The 24,404-nt window shown below is 46.4% G+C and overlaps 1 protein-coding gene across 1 annotated transcript; it reads left to right on the top strand.

Moving 5' to 3' along the window:
* The first annotated feature begins 183 nt into the window (after positions 1-183).
* Positions 184-24,404, top strand: LOC149350198 (putative fatty acyl-CoA reductase CG5065). The gene is made up of 12 exons (XM_089575513.1): positions 184-324; positions 7,407-7,523; positions 8,896-9,071; positions 12,448-12,520; positions 12,649-12,758; positions 15,747-15,921; positions 17,403-17,447; positions 17,792-17,910; positions 18,481-18,720; positions 20,679-20,808; positions 21,992-22,119; positions 24,263-24,404. The coding sequence occupies exons 1-12, from the start codon at positions 184-186 to the stop codon at positions 24,402-24,404; spliced, it is 1,596 nt and encodes a 531-aa protein (XP_089431639.1).

Raw genomic sequence — 24,404 nt, 5'->3', positions numbered from 1 at the left:
CGACCCCAGCAGCAGAATTTTTCTCGCAGTAAGGTTCTCGTTTTGCTCCAGTGCACTTTTTCTCGTTCCTGTTAGACTACGAGTTCAGATACTTTATTTCGAAGGCCAAATACCACACCTGCAGGCATCGGCTGCTATCTTTTCGCTGAAGCGCTCTTCTCAGCTTGCAGACCGGCGTCCACCATGGCGTCCTTGAGCGGCCAACAGCTGCAGCCAAGCCCGCCTACGGCTGCGGTGGTCCAAGGAAGCGGTGACTCCCAGATTGCCCGCTTTTACCAGGACCGAGTGGTATTCCTCACCGGAGGAACAGGGTTCATTGGGAAGGTACGTTAACACTCCTGTAGATGTGCGTTACTCCTTCCATGAGCTCATTTTCGGCGAGTTCTGTGTACACTGTGTTGAAGAACGCCTATGAGCTTGATGACGGCATTTAAAATGATCAATTTCTTACAGTTTAAGTACACTCAGCGGGAGGTACAGAGGTGCGTTGATGTGGTTACCAGCCACCGTGCTTGCATTCGATCGGGGGCATCGGTGACAACCTAACAATTACGCAAACAGTGCGTGCTACGTCTATTTCCTTTCAAATAGTCTCTTGAAAGGTATTTTTATTTATATTCTGAATTTGTTGAGTACGGTTTCATAATTTAAAGGTGCCAATGTACGGGATGTCACACAGGGGTATCATATTATGCCTAACTAATGAGTCAATGAAGCACCCATTCAATAATAAAGTATGTCTTATGAGTTCCGAAAAATCCGCGCTTGAATCACCTTTGACGTCACAACCGCATTCCGGTTGTATGCGGAGACATTTCTATATCGCGGCCTTCGATCCGCAACAAAGAAGCGATTTACTGGACCTGCATCGAGGAGCTTTGAGGGACACCTTGGAGCTGTGTTCTTCATCGACGGCGACTTCGAAACGCGCGTGCGCTGCCACTTCAACCTTACCAAAAATCTTCTCTGTTCCCAAACAGTCAGGCAACATTGTTTCCGAAGCGTCACGACGACCGACCTTACTTCAACGAACCAGACCCGAGAAAGAGCAGGCTAGCTGGCATACGTGGGGCAAAATTACTTTCAACAGCAAATTTTACAGCGGCCGCTGTATGAGGCACTTTTTTCTTCTTAAACGACATCACCATTGCAATATGTGGCAAAGGAAAACACAAAGGCATCACGCTTCACGCGAACATGGGATTGAGGCAAATCCTGACCCATGTAGGTTGTACGTTCACGCGCGAGACTAGGCAGATGAGTGGCGACCTCTTGCAGCTATAGCTTTATTAGACTAGTTGCGGTACAGACCAGGGCCAGGCACGATACCTGAAAAAAGTATCTTCGGTACCGGTACTCTCAAAAATTGCATTTCCGATATCGATAGAAGACACCGAACAAAAATTGATTTCCGTTACAGATCGAGGAAATGGCGATGAGTATCGTAGAACTGTTCGGACAACATGTAAAAGGACTCTCTTTTACGTACGAGTTACCTGTGCTTAACCGCCTGCCATTTTTAGACCTGAACATCATGCTCGGAGAAATGTATGTATGCTGGTGCTACCGCCCTAGAACCAAGGAAAATTTTTTGCCGTGTGAGATATTCGATACTGCATTGTGGATACTTCGATACACCCCTGAAATCACCAATATTAATAACGTTGGTAATGCGATAAGCTAAGTTCAGAAATTTCTCCATGATTTCTAGAAATCTTAGTTTATTTGATATAGCGAACTCTATTTGAAAGCGTTTAAACTAATACAGGCGCACGGATTCTTTTAAGCTCCACTGTTGGCGCAGCTGGTTTCTTTAGAACTTACAGCATTGAACTGGTGCCGATTACGTTGAAACGATCACTCCCATGCGCAGCCTAGAAAAACCTTTTTTGTTTTAAACTAACATTCTTCGAACCTATGGTAGAGAGAGGGTGTGGTAGATGGTCCTTGGCGAACCTGTCTGTTAGCGAATAAACCTGAAATTTTTTCGGGTGATTTTCGTTTGTTACTGCACCATTTAACCGGCTGCCCCTGTCTTTGCTCTTTGCTAAAAGGTGCGAACTCCGTATGCTTGAGAAAACGAGGATTTTTTTTCCCCAGCGCTAAGTTTAACAGATGTTCGAGTTTGAACAATCTGCGATAAACGACAGAAAAAAAAACAAAAATAAAAAGGCTGAAAGTTTTTTTTTTTTTGGGGGGGGGGGGGGGGGGCAGGACATAGCTCTGTTACTGAGATGTAATTTTAGTTAACCGTATTAAGTAACTGCCCTGTCTCAACCACCAATCCGAAAGAGTCCCGCGAAGCGGCCACTTTAAGCGAAGCAAATTGAAAACTGAGCCTCTCTACCGGAGCAGTCACCGTGTTTTATTTTAACGCAATGGCGTTGAGGCTCTCGTTCAGCCGACAATTCGGTGTCGGCGTTGTGAGCGAAAGCGCGGGTGACCCACCTGCCACCTAGGTCACGTGTCCTTGGGACGCCAGCACAACCTGCCCACCGAATTTTGAGTAAACTGCCCAGCGTGGCAGGTGGCAGTTAAATATCGGCCACGAGGGGAATCAGGAAGAGCATCCTGGGTCTCACAAGCCCCACCGGTGGCTGTGTTTGAAACAGCTACCTGCCGGGGCAGTGGCGCATCGCTTAACCGCTGCAACAGTGGGCCAGGAGCGGTATGGGGACTCGCCGTGGCCTATGAATTTAAAAGTAAAGAATGACCGCGTCGGCGAAGTGGTACGCAAGGAGGGCTCCAGGCCGCTGAAGTAGTAGTAGTGGTTAATAAAAAAGTACAAAAGGGAAGGAAGAGATGTAACCAGCCGCGACAATTGCTGTCTAATATTTTAAGCTCCCGAGCTGCGGCCGCCGGAAATAAAAGGAGCAGGTAAAGGATAGCAAGGAGAAGTACAGAGGGGAGCGATGCAAAGAAAGGACAGGGAAGGGGTTTATACACTGTTTACGATATTTACAAAAAAATAGAAAGGGTGAACAAGTTTTCGCTGCTCGCGCACGTCAGTGCCCAAGCTCTGTCCGAAGTATAACCCCACGCCAACGATCACCGGGCATGTTTACAGCAAGAAAACAGTGTATATACTAATGAATCACGCACGCGGCGCACTGCACAAGCGGTAGTGGCGGGCATCCAGCCGGATATCGTCCGAAGCAGCACACACGGAGTGTGTGCGCGCATGCTATACATGGCGCATGCTATACATGGCGCATGCTATACATGGCGCATGCTATACACGTCACGCGCGCATGCTATACATGGCGATGTGGAAGCGGCACGACAGGCTCGCCTGCTCTGTGTATGCACCGTTGTTCTGTTGCGGGTGTCATTCTCAAGGCGCTCCTGTGGCCGCGCGCTGCCGCGCGGCCACAGGAGCGCCTTGAGAATGACCGGGATGATTCCCAGCGCCCTGCAAGCCGCGGGCATCTCGCAACGCAGCTCTGCAAAAGCGACACAGCGCAGGAGCGTGTGCTCCAACGTTTCCACCACATCGCAGTCGCTGCACGCGTCGCTGAGCGAAGGCTGTGGCATTCCCGTTGTTCGTTGGGCCACACGCAGGCGACGCGCACTCGCAGCATCATCGCATGCTGGAGGCGCGGCAATGAGCGCTCGCCGACGACTGCGATGCGCTCTCCTTACGTGATGCGTGGGTCCGGGTGTTGTTTATGGAGGCGGTCGTAGAATTCACTGCCCGCACGTCCCCCAGGGCGAGCAGAACGTCGCTTGAAAGAAGCTGGTGTGCGGCAGTGTGTTGAGGTCGTCGGCCTCCTCGCTGCCGCTGATGCCGCAGTGGCCGCGCACCCACTGCGCACGAATACTGCATCCGCACTGTGTGAGGTGTGCGATACGCTCACGCCTGCAGGCGGCAGAGAACGGCGCAGGAAACACACAGTAATGCCCATCTGGGGCGGCGTCGGAGCAAGGCTGGACAGCAGGTTCAGGCCCAGGCGAAGGCTATAGTAACCCTGCCGTGATGGAGGAGCCCAGGTATGCCACTCGCTGCTGGCGATGCAGTCGTATAGGACAGGGAAGGTAGCTGCTGCCGCGAGCGAGCAGCTTTCGCTCAGCATGGAGGGATCAGTGTATACAAACAGGTGGTCCCGCAGGCAGAGCTAAAGGGTCCCCTCAAGTTTTTATGAAGATGCCTTTAATCATCGGACAAGAGGGAAACATACAGTCACTCTCGCGAGTCGCGAGTTGGTTACCTACATTCATTATTACAGCGCAGCGACGGCACAAAACAAGAGGGGGACACAACAGCGCTGTGTTATGAAATGGTTATGAAATGCAATTATCATGAACACCTCTTGAGAAATTCCGCATGTTGTAGCGCTTGCTTCTCCAAAGGAAAGGAATGCATCAGGTGATGCATTTGACGACGTCGGTTGGTGACCACCTTTTCGCCTGTGGAAAAATGCGTGACCTTTATCGAGCTGACGAAGTACACAATAAAGCCTCTGAGCATAGCGGCGAAAGTCATCCATTTCTATTGACAACCACTGCAAATTTTTCATTGTGCTACCGCCTGAGCGCGCGCAGCCACTCAAAGTCTGACAACAGTTTCAGAATCTGCGGCACATTTTTTTTATTTTAGTATCGACTATAGTTTAAATACACGACACACTAAAAAAGTATTTTCGATACCGATACTCCGTTCATTTTTGCCACGCGATGCATAATACCGATACACAAAATGCATCGAAAAATAGTATCAAAGATACGTATATCTTCGATACTGCCCATGCTTGCTCGACGTTGTTGATTTATTTAAAACTTTAGCCATGGTGACATTGAAACGATCGCTTCCATGAGCAGTCTAGCGAAATCCTTTTTTGAAGCTAATGTTCTTTGAGAACCCCTCTCTGGGCACTTTACTGCATGCGAATAAACACGAAACTGTTTCTAATGCTCTACGTTTATTACTGCAGTATTTACCGGTTTTACAAAATGCAAGCTCCATGTACTTGGGAAAGCCGAACAGTTATTTCCTCAAAACTATGTTTAACAGATGTTTGAAGTTGAACCTTCTTCGTTAGAGGCTAGAAGGTAAATTTCAAAGAATAGAAGGGCTAAAAGCTTTTATTAGGCAAAGGATATCTTGCTAATATCTGTTATTTAGACGTTTTTGAGTTAAGGCTATGTAAGTAACACCATTTCGTCAAACCGTCGGTCCGAAAGATCCTCATGATGTGGCCGTGTTCTAATTGTAGCAAATGGAAAAGCCTCTGTGTGCAGAAGCACACGAGCACGTTGTCGTGTTGAATTTTATGAAGTTGGCTATTAACGTGACACCATTAAAAGTCCCGTGCCGCGCAGAAACCACCGTAGGTGGCATTGGGGCGTCGAGAAAATTGGGATTGGTCGAGAGTCGTGGCGTCATAACCGCAGTACCTCGCGCGGGTGCATTCCAAACAAGAATTAGTATATACAGGACTAAAGAGGCAGTAAGCTCTTCTCTTGCGCACTGCCAACCCTTTTGGTAGATTTCTATTACAAAATATAAAGCGTACTTACGGTTGTCAGCGGAAACAAATTTACTCTTAAAAAAAATGAGAAATTCTAGACGAAGATTTTAACCGAGGCTTAGAACTTCTCCATTTGCTAATCTCGATACCTCCGGTGCCGCGTTTAAAAGCCTTTCATTGCTCACTGCATCAAGTCACTACGCCTCGCAGTGGGAATATGCCTCCGTTGCCAAGAGTAAGCATTCCGTATATCTAGTCCAGGATACCCTGCCCCTAAAAGGGAGTGCTGCACAAAACAGCTAACTGCATGTATTTTCGATATTGATTCTGCAATATTTTAACTTCTGGTCAGCGATACCGAATACCGGTACTCAGATTGTATCGAAATAGTATCGAATATATGTAGAGAGAGAGAGAGAGAGAAAAGGACGGAAAGGCAGGGAGGGATCCATCGTGCAATAAATACAGTAAGCGATGCTCCCTTTGGTTTTTCTCGAAGCTGAGTGTAGAAAATTTTTATTACGCCTGTCTTCTTATCACAACCTCTGTTCATTCCTTCATGTAATTTGTGACAACAAGCCGCCATTGTGTAAAGAGGATCTGGAACTTCTCAAGCAGCTTTTGTCTTGGTCGTCTCTACTTGTCATCTAAAGATATGGATTGAAATGAAGGCTAATCGGTGTGCAGAAAGGTACAGTTTTTTTCACACAGGCTGTTCAATCAAGCAATAACCGGACTTCCTTCGTTCCTTGAAGTCATTCATTCGTTGCACTTCGCCACATGTACAGTCGACGTGTCCATCTGCAAGGGAATGTAGCGGCGGACAAAAGCCGTAACCTAATTCGGCCATTTCGCGCATGCTTTCACGCCTAGTGTCGGCATGAACACCATGACCGCCTCGCCCAAGAAAATTGAGGATGCCGCGTTTCTCAACGACCTCCCAAAGAAGGCCAATCTGCATTCAGGTAACCCTCAACACGTGCTGACGGGTCAACAAACGCGGCATCATCAGCCCGCGGGAATGCTGATGGCGTGCCATGATAGAGACGACAGGAGCGATACGCAACGAAAAAAAAAATTATTCTGCGATGAAAGTTCCCATTTCATCTCATATACTTAGTTTCGTATCTCCTCTTGGACAGTCGGAAGAACGAGACACAACAACCATCGAAATTCTCGATTCCCGCATATTGTAAGGCTTCAACTACCAAGTATTCACACCGGAAGCAGACGGAGGAAAAGGAGACACTCGGCTACGAAGAGGTCAGTCAAGAGAATGTCACTTGTCGCAGCGGCCCTGCCTGAAAAACAGTGTTCTCAAATTCCCGTTCACCGTCTCACCATACTCTCAACACACACCCTCCTCCCCCTCACTGGTACTTCCTCCTTGGAGTGAACGCCCTATTTAACCCTTGCCAGTGATGAGCGCATTGCTCAGACGAAGACAAATCCTTTTGTGGAAACGTTTGTTAGTGAACAGAGGCTTCCCCTCAACTATGGTATCTTTGTTTTGTGTTACCAAAATACCTCCAAAGGTAATAAACAGTCCGAGTGTCCTATTGTTTTGGGCGGCCCTCGCAGCAATAGTGAGCAAGGCACGTAGCTCTGTGAAAGTTTGCGGTGACTAAATCAACATTCGCCTAGAGAACTGCGGCCACACTGGACCTGCCAGCCTGCACAAATGTCAAGACATGCACAAAAGTCAACACATACGGAAGGACAACATACAAAAAACATTTTTTCAGTTCTAATTTCGGCTGCTCAGCAGTACGGCACATAAAAAAGGACTCTTCAATAATTCTAAACGAGTATCTATCTTCCTGCGTGAATTTGTAGCCTGAGTGCAGTTCTCCACGATAGAATTTTTATCCCAGTGTCTCTTTGAGGGCTGATTTTTCCGTAGACCAACACTATTTCTTTGCATTATCTCTGTTTCAGGTTCTGCTAGAAAAGCTGCTCCGATCTTGTCCCGGCCTAAAGCAGGTCTACCTCCTGATACGCAGCAAGCGCGGAGAGCAGCCGCACGCAAGGCTTGCAGCCATTCTCAACTCGCAGGTGAATTTCGCGCACCAGCTTTTCATCGTGCTTCCTAGCCATGCCGGGGCTTGGAGGCGCGCCATAAAGGAGGGCGTTGGATTATTTTCGGCTATCCATTTTTTTTTTTACCTCAAAACTTTCGACCGGTCGCTTTTCTTCTCTCACCGGAGTATATTGAGCTGCAGACGGGAGGAGTGTCCGAGCTGGGCTGAACTGCTGAGCCACGGAGTCACCGTGCCAGGCTAGGTTTGAACAGGTTTAGACTTATTTCTTAGCAGTACTTGCTTGAGGGGATAAATCTGGGAGCCTTGCAAGGAAACTCGTTATATTAGCGACAGCACGGCGAGGTAAGGGGAGGAAAGCACAAGGAGTAACTAGAAAAGATAACATGACACCAACCTAAAGTATACGACAAATTCGAGTTAATGGTATATTTTCGGAAGTCAGCAGAAGAACTTGGGAGTCATATGTAATAAAGACCACAGAGGACTAATGGTCTGCTGCGGTAACATAGCGGACTGAAAGGAAAGGGATGCCCAGCCGGGGACGGTAGAGAGTCAGTTGGGGACAAGAGGTAAGGAGGTTCACGGCAATATGGCAGGCGCAGTTGGCGTCGAACGGGACTGACTGCAGGTCGGCAGTGGAGCAAGGCCTTTTAGTGCACGTAACCTGGCTTTTCTCCTGACGACGATAGCGGTTGTGCATTTCTATTAGAAACTGTAACAGTCCGATAGACGGATTGATGGCAGTATGGCTGATCTTGGCTCTTGCGCCAAGTTTATCGCTATATCCTTCCTATTCTAAATGTGATGCACATAAACCCCGGCAAGCACTCAAAGACTGAGCTTCAAACATCCAATAACTTCACTTGGCAGGCGACGGGAGACTGAAGTATCTCAATATAAGAAAGAGTGGCATCTGGTGCAACGAAATGCGTGTTCTGATCTTTGACGAGTGCAGCAAGGACAACACATTCAACTGCTTCGTTCTCCACATGTAATGTTTATTTTTTAATTGCTTTTGCAATCATCACGTATTCCTCGTGCACAAAGCTAACTTTCCTAACATAAGGAATTGTCCCAGGATACCCCTACACGCATAGCATAGCTCTATATAAATGCATGGTCTACATACGGGTTTAACGTTTCGCTGCATGTAGCCATGCATGCCTTCTTCAAATATTCCTTTGGAGTTCATGCAGAATGGGAGAATATTTCACCTCAGAGTCCGTTTCCGCTTTTGCCACTAGTGACCGACATTAAATGAGAACCCTAGAGAACGCTAAGACCTAGTAAATTTATGGTTGCTGTTCAACAGTGTCTGACAAAAGAGATTATATTATGACACTCATGCCCTCACAATTCCGTCCGATCTACTTTCCTTGTCGCAGGTTTTTGACCGCCTGAAGCAAGAGCAGCCAGCTGCTCTAGAGAAAGTGAGGGCAGTATCCGGAGACATTACACTTCCGAGCCTGGGACTCAGCAAGTCCGACTGGGCCACCTTGGTTGAAGAAGTCTCTGTTGTCTTCCACTCAGCTGCCACGATCAAGTTCGATGAACCTCTCGAGTGAGCAGCGAAAAACCTCTCAGACTTTTAGATCGTCTCGCAGGGCGAGGAAAGGACACCATTATTATACCACCCCACTGCCTTCCTCATGACAGCGCCTACTGCTAGACCCATCTGTTTTCTGTCCACAGATGATCCACTCTCGAGAAAAGCCATTCTTCTAGTCCACGTGGCTTTCATGGCTCAGAAGCCCATTCTTTTTTCCATGCCCCCCATATCATCCATTCATTCATCAAGTAACTGCGACCGTCTTACGGCAAAAGCCGTTACTGGGAGCCCACTGCGAGTGGTCGTGTAACTGAAGCCCATTGTATTTGTCGTTGTCGTGGAAATCTTCCAGCCAAGGCAAGCCAATCTAAGAGCCCAGCCGAGAGAGAGAAGAGAAAGAAGAAGGAGAAGGGCGCAGTGCCGGGGAGGTCTACGCCGGTAGCTGAATATCGGAGTCTCCAGTGTAAATTGAGTCGGCGCTGCACATAGTAGCTGAAAACTACCTTGTTCACCCCCAACACAGTAACTCTTTTATCCAAGTGACGAGCCAGTAAAACGGTCTCTGGCATTTGTCCTTTGCGGGGGCTGCAAAAGCGGGGCATACCCCTATTATGTTTGTTGTGGCCGCACCGCATTCAGCCCGCTGATGGCGAGATGAGGTGCAGCTTCCCGCAAAAGAACGAGAAAGCAGTTTTACTACGTGAGCAGTATAGTCCTCTTTGGATTGGTTTATTGGGGTTTAACGTCCCAAAGCAACTCAGGCTACGAGGGACGCCGTAGTGAAGGGCTCCGGAAATTTCGACCACCTGGGGTTCTTCAACGTGCACTGACATCGCACTGTACACGGGCCTCTAGAATTTCGCCTACATCGAAATTCAGCCGCCGTGGCCGGGATCGAACCCGCCTCTTTCGGGTCAGAAGCCGAGCGCCGTAACCACTGAGCCACCGCGGCGGGCAGTCCTCTTTGGAGGTTGAATAAAAGACCGTGGTGTGTGTGTGTGTGTGTGTGTGTGTGTGTGTGTGTGTGCGCGCGTGTGTGTGCGTGTGTGTGTGTGTGTGTGTGTGCGTGTGTGTGTGTGTGTGTGCGTGTGTGTGCGTGTGCGTGTGTGTGTGTGTGTGTGCGTGTGTGTGTGTGTGTGTGCGTGCGTGCGTGCGTGCGTGCGTGTGTGTGTGTGTGTGTGTGTGTGTGTGTGCGCGCCTATGCAAGCGTGTAAGTGTAATTAATGGTAAATCAGTGCTGATATTAAGTAACAAGCCCAGATAAACGAAAAGTGACTTTTAATCGCACAGGAATGCTACGATATCACCGAAGAAAACTGGCTGCGGCAGTTCTGTCGGGAATAAGATTCGTTAAAAACAAACAGAAAGCTGAGTCCCAAAATAAAGAGCAAAAAAAGTCTTCAAATTTCAGAAAAATAAGAACCAAAAGTCGTATTCCTATATGCAATGTGCATGATTAGGGATGCAAAATTATGCAGACTATTGATGTCAGCAAAGAATGGTGTGAAAAAAGCAATGAAAAACGAGAAGGCGATTCAATATTTGCACTGCACATTTGAAAATAAAACGAACGCAGTTTGTGGGGTTTTAATCGAGAGGGGGAGGGGGGATAAGTACGTTTTCTGCGTTTAACTGCGGCTGACACAATTCAAAACCGCCGAAACCCCATACCGTGATCGCGCGCTACCGAGCGCACGCCGACCACGGTGGGCCTTGCTTACAAAGGATCGACACTGTGGCTGACACAAACAGGGCATTTATTCCTACAACAACAATAACGCCTGCTAGCAACAAAAATTTAGGGGGCACTTTGACTGTCTAAAGTGCGTAGAGGCGAAAGCGTTTTCCGAACCACTTTCGCTGCTTCTGTGGCACTGGTGGCGTCACATATAATTTAGTACTAAATACTAAAAGATGACAATCATTAATTAATGGTTAATTACTGATTAATGCCTGATACTAATTAACTGCTAATTAATGATGCTTAAGCATCGCCTTTAGGAGTGGAACACGACTGCTAGTTGTAGGGCTGCCAGGGAGTCCACGGAACGCCACCACCCGTTCAGCGCGATGCCTTGCCCTTTGAACGCAACGCTTTTTGAGGAAAGGAAATGGCGCAGTAATTCTCTGTCATCTCGGTGGACACCTGAACCGCACCGTAGAGGAAGGGAGGAAGTGGGAGTGAAATATGACAAAGAGGGCTTGTAATGAAGGAAATGAAAATTGTATTTGAGGAAAGAAAATTACGCAGTAACTGTCTCACATATCTCGGTGAACACCCGTCAAAACTCAGGGGGGGGGGGGGCACTTTTTTGACCTAAAGTGTGGTCACTGATGTGTGGTTAAGATGCTAAGCTTCGCCTCTAAGAGTGGAACGCGACAGCATCTTGCAACGCTGCCACGGAGCCCATAGAACGCCATTGTCCATTCGGTTCTACGCCTCGCTCGTCGGTAAATTGGTTTTTGAGGAAAGGAAACCCATATCTCGGTGGACACCTAAACCTCGCCGGAAGGGAAGGGAGGAGGATGTGAGTGAGCGAAGACACCGTATTCACTAGACGCGCCTTTCTTCATTCCAAACCATCGAGCTGGCATGGCGGAGTGGACAGCATGCTCGTTTCGCACACCGAAGACCGGGGTTCGATTCCCGAGGTCGACCAATTTCCTACTCGGTTTTATTTATTTATATGGCCTGACTAGAAAAGTTAATTAGGCTAATTGTGTAATTAAGCAATTAACTAAGCTCAGTCCCACTTACTTGGAGCATCACTATACGATCCCTTCAATTGGTTGCATGGTTACTAGGCAAAGTACAATTGGCCCCGTTTGAAATTCGCGCACTGTGATGTCACGGCCGTTTCGACCAATTGAAAAGCGTGACATTTCTGTCGACAACTGCTGCTTACAACGATGAGACATTAAAGGCTTTCGCCTTAAAATACGCTAAGGGATCAAGGTCGTCCGACTCACTAACAAGTTTACGAGCGAATGTTCGCCCACACTAGGGCAGGGCGGACGGGACGAGATGCTGGAGATTGTTCCTCGCCACGAGGCCTTGCCCAGCTGTTGGAGAGGTGAACACTGCGCCTGAAGTCTCCGAGCCAAAGAAAGCCGTCCACTCCCCCTCTCCCCCCCCCCCCCCCCCTCCCCCGCGCAGCAGTCACGCCGTCCATGGCGCTCGTGTCGCTGCAACGCCAGCATCCTCCCTCGCTAGTTAAGGTAACTAACTAGGCTAGGGAGGGTGCATCGCGGGGAAGCCAACCACAAAAGACGAGCGGGGCAAGGTCCCCACAAGTTCACATTTTAGTAATAGAAAAACGTTGCTTCTTGGATAGGGACAACATGTGCACCATCAGCAGACCTAATCTAAAGGTCAACTATGTTGCAGTGTGGCGGTCCAGCTAAACCTCTTGGGCACACGGCGTGTTTTGGAACTCTGCAAGCAAATTCCGAATCTTTCAGTAAGTTACTCCTTGTTATTTAATCAAATGTTTTTCATCGGGAGAAAATGCCCTCAATCACATTGCTACATTTTGCCGCAGTTTCTCGGTCCTTACAAATGATTGATTTTCTCTCTGTCCTCTTCTAGGCTCTTGTTCATGTATCAACAGCATACTCCAACTGCGATCAAAATGGAGAAGTGCACGAGGTTATATACCAGCCACATGTCCGAGCCAAAAAACTTATTGAAGCCGCAGAGTAAGCATATATGGTCACTATGTCACGGGGCTTGGGGTGACAGCACGAACGCTGCCGTCAGCCGAGGTCAACCTATGTAGAATCGAGCTTATTCTAAATTTCACTTTGAACTCGCGCTTGTTTTTAGATGGATGCAACCTCGCGCGAGTTACAACTGTCTCTTTTCTCTATGATTAACGTAAACAAATAAACCAGAAACAATGAAGAAATCGCTGTTTGGTGTTTGAAAACGGCAGGCATGAAGGTGGAACTCTAGACGGTCTACGAGCGCTTTGTGAGGAATTTAAATCAGTGACACATCGACGACGAAAAAAATTTGTACATCGTGTGAATGACAAAACTAGGAGATCTGATGAGGAAGGCCTAGCGATTGTCAATTTGTTATGCTGCTTCGCACAAAAATATAGAAATGTTTGGCAGTCACTGTCACTTGGGCATTGACTGATAAAGGGGCGGCCCTTTGAGGCTTTTAATTAACCAATAAATTTTAATCATTAACTACATTAAAGGAGCGTAGATTTCTAATCATGTATACATGGCACATGTGGAAAGAGTAACCAATGAGGTCGGCTTTTTACACGCGCTTTCTTCTCCGAACATTTAACCATGCTTTATTAGGCCGTCAGTTTTTCGTACGCAGTGGATAGAAGTTATATAAAAAATTCAAGGCCGCTATGAGACCATTATTTTATTTCAGTTCTATTCGATCGTTTTCATCCGCTCGTCTATATCTGACCGATTCCAGCGACAGCGAGTTCACTGGACAATCAAAAGCACAACATAATCAGAGTCGCACAGAAATCAAGTGATACCCTTATACGAGGGGGTACCCAAAATAAACCGGACTTATTTTTGTTTGAACTTATTTGGTCACATTTTAAGCACAGACCTTCAATTTCCTTCAAAGTATTCCCCACTTGCAATGATACGCTTATCGAATCTTTCATTCCATTTTTCAAAACATTGTTTAAATTCATCTTTTGTGATGCTTGACAGTGCCTCCGTCGTTTTTTTCCTCACCTCTGCAACATCAGCGAAACGCTTTCCATTAACCTATTTTTTTCATTCTAGGAAACAAAGAAAGTAGCACGGGGCAAGGTCGGGAGAGTATGAGGGTTGAGGAATAGGGGCCATGCCATTTTTGGTCCAAAATTGTCGTAGAGACAGCGCTGTGTGAGCAGGGGCATTGCCAAGATGGAAAAAACAGTCACCCGACCGCCACAAATCTGGCCGCTTCCACCGCACACTGTTGCCCAATCTTTTCAAAACATCCAAGTAGAAAGCCTAGCTAACTGTATGACTCTGCGTAACAAATTCTCAATGGACGACTCCTCTCACGTCGTCGAAGAAACAAATCAGCATTGTTTTGAGGTTTGGTTTCACCTGACGAGCTTTCTTGAGGCGAGGTGAATTTGAAGTTTTCCATTGGCATGATTGTTGCTTTGATTCAGGATTCGATTCAGGAACACTTGAGTTGTCCCCATAGCATCGTCCTTGTACGTCTTTCTTAATATTTCAAGAGTTTCCATTCAACTTTTTCCGAGCAAAAATCAGAATTTCCCCGGCGCACGCTGTTCACGAAAATCAGCCATTGCAAAAACGACATTCACACAAAACAGTCGTCACTCTAAAACTCTGTCTAAACTGGCCTGACCTCCTTCAACGATGGCACTCGGCTTACTGACTCTGGAATGTTCGTTCTATGCGCTCCTAGTGGCAAAGCGCGGTACCACAGAAGCATTGCCGACCAAAAAATTTATTCCGGTTTCTTTTGGGTACCCCCTCGTATACCCTCTAACCTTCCGTGGATAAGAAACCACCGTGTCAGCTTACATGCAGGTGCACGCCGCAATGGGTTCTGCAGTAGAGAGAGTCTCGCACAAGACTCTGCGCACTTGAAAAGTGCCCGTTAGTCGTGTGTGATGCGCTATTTTCAACATATAGCGCCTTGTATTTACATACGTTTTTTCTAGTCTAGGCAAATAATCTTTTTTAGATTCATAGGTAAGGTTCCTAATAACAACTTTACTGTCATGGTCCAGCGAGTGTTTCACTACAGCAGGGAGACCTGTTAGGATCGCCAGAAAAATCCCACAGTTACCCTCAGCGTCTCTTCTACCTCATTAGCTTGCAGACATCCATGTAACAGCACTCCGAAGAAATACTTTTACAGCAAAACTCTGACAGCGTCTGCATGTGTCGGCGAAGCATTCAGGCAATGGTGCAAACCCCGCGGTTCCGCGCGCCTGTTCCTTATTAGACTGCAGTTCGCGGCACCCCCCCATGGTGACTTCGATTTCGTGAAAATCGCCACTACATAGTTATGACGGTTATATTTTAATTAGACGTTGACGTTGATGATGAAGCGCCATCTGTTGATTGTCAAGGCAGTTCTTATATCCATTCCGTACGGGACGAGCAGCCAGTAAAAGTGTTCCGCGAAGAATCCCAGAACAAGTAGTAACCACGCCTGGTTTCAAATGGTTTCATTGCTCAGTCTCTCGTATTAAGGATTGTAGCAACTTGTTGCGGTTGGGCTTTGATATCAAAGCTTGTGGACTCTTTGAACAGTTTCATGGGTCGTTACGCAAGTTTTATGTGCGAGTCTAAGATAAAGTTGTTCGCTATGCTGTCGAGCACGGAAACAATGCCATAGAGCGCGTTTTGTAGTACTTAGAAGGTGAGTCGTAACAGATGAACAATTATGCTACCAGCCCAATTCCTGCCCCTTTTTTTTATTAATTCAAATATTTTCTCAGTTTTACATCGCGTAATGAACGTACCTTCCAAATATTCAGTAACTTTTTGTAAAAAAAAAGTGACCTGATTTGCGAAAACATAGGGTGCATTGCCGCTCAGTAAAATGTAACAAATGTAGGAAATCTCGCACAAAAAAAAAACAAAAAAAAACAAAATGGGTATCCATAGTACGCGTGCTATGGCTGTGGTAAAATATCGACGAGTCGCAAGTAGAAGCTTTCTTTGTAGGGGCCAGTATGACTACTCCATGGTTCCTGCGGATGAAATCCTCTGTGGGCTGCCGAACACTTACACCTTCACCAAACGATTAGCAGAATCACTGCTGCGGTATGAGCGAGGAGCCGTTCCTGTCGCCATTGTGCGGCCTTCCATTGTCACTGCCTCGTGGAAAGAGCCCTTCCCGGTGAGCATCATGTCACTGATTCATTATTTAATGCCATCGCACAAATTCACACCCCAGCTGAGAGGTAAGCTGGAAATAATACTGACCTTTTATCGCCCTTTAGCGTGTGTACACAAAAATCTGAGTACATTGCTGTCCTGTCGTTTCGCCTGCCTTGAAGTGGGGCCACATGGCCAGCAGTACCTATTTACCCGATGATACCATACAAAGTTTTTCATGAAAACTGAGTGTCAGAACGGCATGCGCGTTACAATCGAATACAAAACTAAAACCGCTTGGAGGAGCCCTATTCGACGCGTTCAGATGTCCTCACCAACGTGTCAAAGATATGACTGTTACGAACAAAACAGACCTGACAGTGATACTTAGCAGCATGAGATATGCTGCATACTAGATGTTTGCCTCAAGAAACACGTTCGGACGCTCTGCAGGGAATGGTTGGTTTATGGTTCGCACACTTCAACGTCGAGCAAGAGGTTCAGGTGTGAATCAGTGGATGAGTGTAAAGCAAGGCCGGTCGAGGTATAGGGTACTTTTGTTTCAGCTAGCTTTGTTTCAGCTAGCTTTCAAGAAATGTGGCAGTGCGAATGCGATGGACGCAAAGATAACGATATGCTGTGATAAGCAGGCAGCGAAAAGAACTGCCCGACAGGGTCGATCACTACCGGAAGCAGAAATCAGAAATTAACGTTGCTTCAGGCTTCTGCACTAATTTTGCCTTTTATGTTTCAGCGGACTGAGTGGCGTATAATGTGACACATTGTCGCCAGACTGTGCGACAGTATCGCACTCAGCGGAAATATCGCACAAAGTGTGTTTGGCAGCTCCGCCGTTACCTAATCACTTCCTAAACATGACTTGTAGGTGGGCTAAATGGTCCATAGTATTAGAAAGTTCTAAAGCCCACTAATGAGTCAAACACCTATGTAAAAGAAAGACCAGGAAGAAGCTCTAACCTGCACCTTATTTTGTTTGCGGATCGGACCGCCAAATATAAAAATAAAAACATGACATGTGCAGAAAGATATGCTACTAAGCGCATTTTCACACTAACCACTTAAGAAACATCATGCCACACTAAAGACCGCCGCGCACGTATCGCGGGTTCATTCACTACTGTTCTTTTTGTAATAGGCTTGTAACACCTCTCGTGCTAGTGCACAGTGCTTCTTAATTCAGGACTTCGCAACTGGCTAAAAGCGTCCGTCCAGCCTGCTTATTAAAACCTAACCGCATGGCACAGCGGCGCGACTTCACGAAAGTCGGCTCAATACATGCATTGCCGATGGCTCTTTGAGTGAACCAACGCATAAGGGAGCAGTTCCTTGCCTTGCTGTAACTTTCTAGCGCCTGCAACGTGTGCACGTTGATTTGAAGAGGCTGCCATGGTACTTTAACATCGGCTGGGCATAAATGAAAGCACTTGTATTTCTTCTAAATTTTATTATATTGCTTCTTTTTGCTTCTATTTTATTTTGTAGGGCTGGGTAGACAACTTTGCGTCCTGCACCGGTCTCGTTGTTTCGGTAAGTACTGATGAAACGGTACAGCATTTCCAATACATAAGTTTGTATATTGTGATGCTCATAAATGGATAAAAGAAGCGCTGAAATGCGCAGCGACGTATCGGAGGTAAAGAACTTAATACTGACAAAGGTCTACAAACGCTTCCACAGGACCTTCTTTGTCGCTTTCTTTCTGTTTTTTTTCTTAATTTACGATGAAAGAAATACGCATTGAAAAGGCTCCACAGGATCGTATTTCACGATGCTGCCTTCAAGCATAACTAAGTACCTCGCTCATGCTTAAGCGACACTATTACACGGAAAGTTGAAACTTTTTTCTTTTTTGGCTGTAATAAATTTCGCAGCTAGGCCTGGGCTTACTACCGTCAATGATGGTAAGAAAGGACAGCACGATTGACATCATCCCTGTGGACATTGTCGCCAACACACTCATATGCGTCGCCTGGCACACGGCAACTACAAGGTTAGCCTTTTTTGCAACCTTGATCTCTGTTTTCCAATCTTGACAGCATCGCTAGAAACAAAAACGCAGATAAAGAGTCGTAATCCGCGCAAAAACCTACCGCTCTATGTGAGGCGATCCAGAATGGTGGCGTGAAACACAGAACATATGGCGATGCCATCTTGATAGTCACCTTTTCACCTCCCGGCTGACGGACTGATAGCGCACCGTATACGTTCAGCAAAAACACTCGCGACACTATACCTAATTGTTAAGGCTTCCACACCTTGCTGGTCTGGTTACGCAGCACTGGTCATGTCTGGTGAATAAGTCCGTTGGTCGTCGTCTAACTGCGTGCGCATGACACCTATGTGCTCTGTATATATCACCGCTGATCAGCGTGATCCTGTCATACTTTTATAACCCTTAGCGCAAAGATGCACGCGTGAGAAGTCCATCTGAGACTCACGGCTCTTCCTTTTTGACAGCGAATACTCTTCGACTGTGTTTTAACCAATAAATCTTCAAAAGTGGTTCCAGGTGCATTCCGCGATGATTACGATCAGTGGCCTTGAATGCACCTTTACGCAGGCCCGAGAACGTGGCAGTGTACCACTGTACGAGCGGTGCCTTCCAACGACGCACGTGGGGCGACTGGACAGAAGTAGTTCAGAAGAACGTCCTGCGATACCCGCTGCCGCAGGCTTTCCGCTACCCCAAGTTCACGGTGACCAGCAGCCCACTGTTGCACAGCGCCAGTCTATGGTGGCTGCATTACCTACCCGCGTGCGCTGGAGACCTGGCTCTGCGGATTACGGGACGGGAGCCAAGGTTGGTGTCCGACTGCGTGGATCGCGCTGTGGCAGCGCCGGCCTCCTGGTGGGAGAAAAATGCTAATAGGCGCCGTGCATACATAACACAGCTCATGAGCCATGTTCATTTATCAATACTTGTGATTGTTGTTGTTGCCGGCCTGGCTGATTGTGACCTATAGAGGAGCACTATGTTGAAAATATTTTCTTAATTTTAATAGAAACTCAGGAAAAGATAGGCGACATGAACACCTTGACATGTTTAAAACATTTTTAACACTTAGCGTTTAAAAAATGAACGAGCGAAGTAAGGAATAACAAAGATAAATATTTCCTTACTCCCTTACATTTCCTTACATATCGGGAAAATGTAAGACACTGATATAGAAATATTGCAGGTAATGGTCCATTCTTTCGATGTGCAGCAAAATATGTCTTTAAATTTTTTTCCATCGCTCAGATGGAGCAGTTAAGACTGCCATAGAAAACCAATGGGGAAGCTTTTGCCGATCGTAAAAACGATAACAGCAGAAAAATGCAAACCAGTCGACGGGAGTTGTGTAGATATATTTATTGTTATAGTGAAATCTTACAATATATGGAAAGATTGCTTTCATAAACTCTTTCCTCTTCAAAACTGCTTTTGTCCAGAACTGTTAGGTATGTTGCGCGCCCAATCCCAGTGACGAAAATTCAGATATGGAACGCCGAACTGGTTGGATAAACTTAGCTAATGGGTATAGTAGCCAGTTGACCAAGGTAACTCGCAACTGGGTCGATTAAAACGCTCTTAATCAAAGAAATGATAAATGTATGCTCTTAAAGGGACAATGAAGACAAAGAGATGGTGGCCTGCTTCGATAATGTATAACAACGAGACCACTCTAATCGAAAACGGACCTTTTTCTTTTATAAGGTATAAAATATGAAAAACAAATGCAGGATTCTCCACCATCGGCCGATTTCGCAAGTAAAACTGGAGCGTCGACTGTAATTTTTTTCACGGATCTCAGAGGCTACGTTACGCATTTATTCACTTCAGAACGGCGGCAACCCGTCTTTTTCCGTAAGGACCTCACGAGTTTTAATTGACTATAGGGGGAAAATTTTAAAATCCCCTTATTAGTCGATAAACGCCCCTTTAGCTGCCGGACAAACGTAAACGTAGTCACAAATGGGCAGAGCATCAATTTTTACTGAGAACAGTAATTGGATGCAATTGCCCTCGGCTTTTTTGACTAGTTACATGCACTGGAAAGGTTGCTTTGACTGCGTGTATTTCGAAAACGCATGTATTTTGGTACGATGCCACCAAATTTTGCTGAGCCACAGCGCCGAGGATAATCGCGTTTTCGAAATTCTAAAAGCTGATATGGTATTAATAACGACTGGCTAAAAATATCTAATTGCAACGGGGCGCCTAATTCTAATAGTTAGAAAATTAATTATCGAAAATTAGTTAACTAACTTACTACTTACGACGATTCAAAGTTTTTCTGGTGTCCGCCAACACTGCGAATATTATGCCGCAAAAGCCATATTTTTACCCCAAAAAGCCTATATTTTTAAATTTTTGAAAGTCTTCCCTGAAACATGTGGTATGCTCCTTCTTTAACCCGATAGCCCGGTATGTGATACTGGGGTTGGCGCATCCTAACTTTATTTTTCATAAATTGGACGGCAAAAAAAAAAAAAAAGGTCACAGATGGGCTTTTAGGCATGAGGCAGATTTGGGGTTGTTTGACGGCGCAACGAATGACTGGCCCGTCAACACGACGGTTTGGTCCAGGACCCTTTTACCAATCATTTCACCCCAGCACCAGGCCGGGGGAAAATCTTGTACCCATCAGAAAACCGGTGGGCCACCCGGCGGCGCTGGGGATCGAACCCAGCACCTCCCGAATGCATAACCACAAAGCATAACGTTGTGATCTTCTTGCTGCCTTCTTCTTTTTTTCTAACTTTATTACTGTGCAGGCTCGCGCTGCGCTACCAGAAGGTTAGGAAATTTATGAATACTGCACAACACTTCACAACTCACGGCTGGATATTCAGATCGGACAATGTAGTGGGTCTCATCGCCGACCTTTCTCCAAAGGACAAGGAGGCAAGTGAGGCGAATGCCTTTGTAATATATGTATTTTCATTTTATTACTTTAAAGATTCATATACAACATATAGACCCCTATTACATAAGGGGTGGGGGAAAAGAGGCTGCGAAAGAAGGCCACTTTCATGCAGTATTATCAGCGACAGTTTCGCGGAATGCAGATTATTTGGTTATGGCTACGGTGTGGTACTTCAAGGTACTTCAGGCCGGCTGCTCTATGAAAGAATGATGTCCAAAACGTGATAATACGGGCTCTAATAGGAAGACAAGTTATTCACTGATTTATTTAACTATATGTTGGCTGCCTGTGTGCACGGTACGCGAACAGCCTCTTTCTCGCCTGAGCTTTTTATAGCCTCAGCCAATGAGCCGGTGTTTGTTGTTTCTCGTTAAAAAGACAAAACATTCGCTTGATCCTATAACTTAGAGAATCGAGTTCTGTGCACAAGCATTTTGTGCGCACACTATGCCGTACCATCACAAATGTGTGTCACTTACAGTCGTGAGCATCGTTGTCTTGAGCGTGCGCTGTTGTGATGTTATGCTGTGCTGTTGTGCTCTTACTCAACCAAAACGAAGTTATACATCATTACAGCGCGGTTGCCGCCATTTCGGAAAGTTAGCGCCATCTTGTGTCGAGACTGGAAACTACCGCCAGTCTAATATGGGCGATCGCACTAGCGGTGCGGACACTAAACAGGATGTAGGTGACACAAATCGGCATTTCAGATCTTCTGCATTTGTATTTTTTTTTGCGTCATAAAAATGCGCATTCATAGAAAAAGCTTTTGAAGCAGAGTGAGGCTGTTTGGTGAAGAAATGGCAGGAACATCGGCGGGTTATGGTGCCGATGCCGCTGAGACGAGGAGCGGCACTGTGCGCGCCGATTTCGAGGCTAATTTCCTCCTTGCCATGAAAACTGTGCACGGTGCTCTTTTAGGTGACAGTACTTGCCCCCTTGCTGTTTGTATATCTTTGTGGCTGTACTAGAGATAAAGCATTGCTCTGAAACCCACTACCTGCTTCGAAATTTCGCTTCCTTAGCTCCTCAGAGTCCGCTTGAGCGCTTAGACAAACTTGCTCATGGCTGTACGTCACGTAAATGATTAGTCTACCGGATGAACTTCAGGAAACTGCAGCATCCCCGAAGAGTTTTAAAACGGCAATTCCTATTTTTCAGTTGTTCAGACACGACATACAGAACATCGAGTGGGGACCGTACTGGGAGCAACACGTGTTGGGGATTCGCAAGTACCTCTTCAAAGCCGAGGACGAAAAACTTCCTGACGCACGGAGGCAACTGAAACGGTGAGGACTTCTGTAGGCTGTGTCTTTTAGGTGTCCAGCCGACTTGCGTAGAATGCTACTAGATACAGCTACAACATGCGGTGTGCGAGGCGCGGTTAAGCAACCCATGGGCGATTGGTCATGTGGGGGCCCAATCCTAATTGGGCCCCCACGTGGGGCGCCTCCTCCTTTAATTCTTCACCCCTATTAACGGCTTGAACTGAGGACAGCGCAGCGAGGTAGGGAAAGGAATATGATCGGAATAATGTTAAGCCACATGAAGAGGAAGTGAGGCTGCGCTAGTTTTTCCAGGTAAGCCCAACCAGACATTCCATGCCACTTATCACAGCTCCCAATGTGTGGACACACACCCTTTCAAAATGCCCATTTTCGCTATCACTCCAAAATTCTCCACCCCCCGGATTTCTTTCTGCCGATGTGGAGTATTTATTTTCACAGTTTTGCAGATCAACCGGTTAACCCTCTTCAGCAGCCATCATGCCTGGACAAGGCTCGAACTCCCCATCCTAACACCCTTTTCACTTCACGCCCTCCTCACCGGTACTTCCTCTTCGGAGTGAAGGCCCTATTTAAAGCCCGCCAATGATGAAAGCTTTGCCCAGACGAAGACAAGTCCTCTTGTCGAAACGCTGGCAAGCACCCCGAGGTTTTCCCCTCCCTTGGTCAATTTGTGTTTGTCAGGAAGAGAGCACAGTGCGTCAATAAACAAGCGCGAGTTAATATCATAACTGAAATAAAAAATAAATAGGCATGGGTGGGGCACGTAATGCGAAGGTAAGATAACCGATGGCCCATTTGGGTAACGGAGTGGATTCCAATGGGATGCGAATGCAGGGGGCGAAGATAGTGTGGCGGTGAGATAAAAGTCGGAAGTATGCGGGGATATGGAGGCCGCCGCTGGCACAGTATAGAGTTAATTAAGGATCAATGGGAGAGGCCTTTGTCCTCCTGTGGACTTAGTTGGACTAATAATTATGATGATGAGTAACTGCTTGTCACATTTCGAAACACTTTGTGACGTCGTAAACACCGCGCTTCGTATTGATCAATCATGCTGGTGGTGTTGGATCGTTGGGAGCCAGACTCTCCATCTTCACAAACTGAAGTTATCCTAACAGCAATGACCATTAAAAGGCGCCCCCCTTGGGGAAAGCAGATATGGTAAATCTTTTGAGACAGAACGTCGCTCCGAATTCGGCCTGAGACATCGTACTGGGCAAAGTGATAAGTATACGCAAAAATTACTTACCCTTTTCAAGCGTATATAAAGGCTGGAGTGGCTGGCTGTTGAAAAGCCTAGCTGCTTACAATAGGTTGACTAGGTTAAGGAAACGCTGCATCATAAAACGACGATCATGAACCCTTGAAATTCTATCAAGGGAATCGTAAGTGATATGAGTGCCTTGCAATTTTCGCGAAAATTCCTTTGTTCGACATAAGGTATATGCAAGAAAAATATTGAGAAAAGAAAAAATTTATGAACTTTCCAGTGGAAAACCATTTTTCAGCCGCACAAAATGTTGCTGAAGGTACAGAACAGGGCACCGCGGTAAAAGAAACGTCAACATGTCCAACGTTCTCGGACAAAGATTTTGAATATTGAAAAATTGTAAGATACTGTTATGGATATATTGAAGCTAATGGTCCAATCTTCTGATGTGTAACAAGAACTTTCGGTTAACATGCTTCCTTCGATTGCATCGAGGCATTAAGACTGCCATAGAAAACCAATGGGAACCGCTTTTCGCGATAGAAAAAAAAACGTTAATAGCAAATAAATGCAAACCTGCTCACGGGAGATCTGCGGTTATGTTGATTGTTATTGTGAAATCTTACAATATAGGAAAAAATTGTGTTCATAAACTCTTTCCCGTTCAAAACTGCTTTTCTCCAGAATTGCTCTAGGTATGTGGCTGCACTAGTCAGCACGGCTGCCACGGTTTGTGAGGCTGAATATAGCATGCCGACAGAACCACAACTTTACGCGCACGCACATCTACTACTAACAAAAAAAAATGCGGCGAAGGCATGCAAAAGAGGAGCTTTGGCGCTTTATGACGGGAAATAAATAAATGAAGGCATGGTGCAGTTCAGATAAGCCAGTCAACAGCTAGTCACAACGATTTCCTCTTACACTTCACAGGCTCTACGCCATGCACTTATCCTTGAAGCTACTCTTGCTTGCTCTGGTGTCTCGACTGGTGATGACGCAGGCAACGTGGGAAATGGGCTACTCTATGAAGACGGTCGTCACTGGACTCTACGAAATGCTGTTCACCCTGTAG

Source organism: Amblyomma mixtum, chromosome 3, assembly GCF_055824585.1.
Source record: "Amblyomma mixtum isolate Tamu chromosome 3, ASM5582458v1, whole genome shotgun sequence".
In the NCBI taxonomy this organism is placed as follows: Eukaryota; Metazoa; Arthropoda; class Arachnida; order Ixodida; family Ixodidae; genus Amblyomma; species Amblyomma mixtum.
Note: the sequence above shows the minus strand (reverse complement) of the source record. Positions and strands in the feature narration are given on the sequence as shown.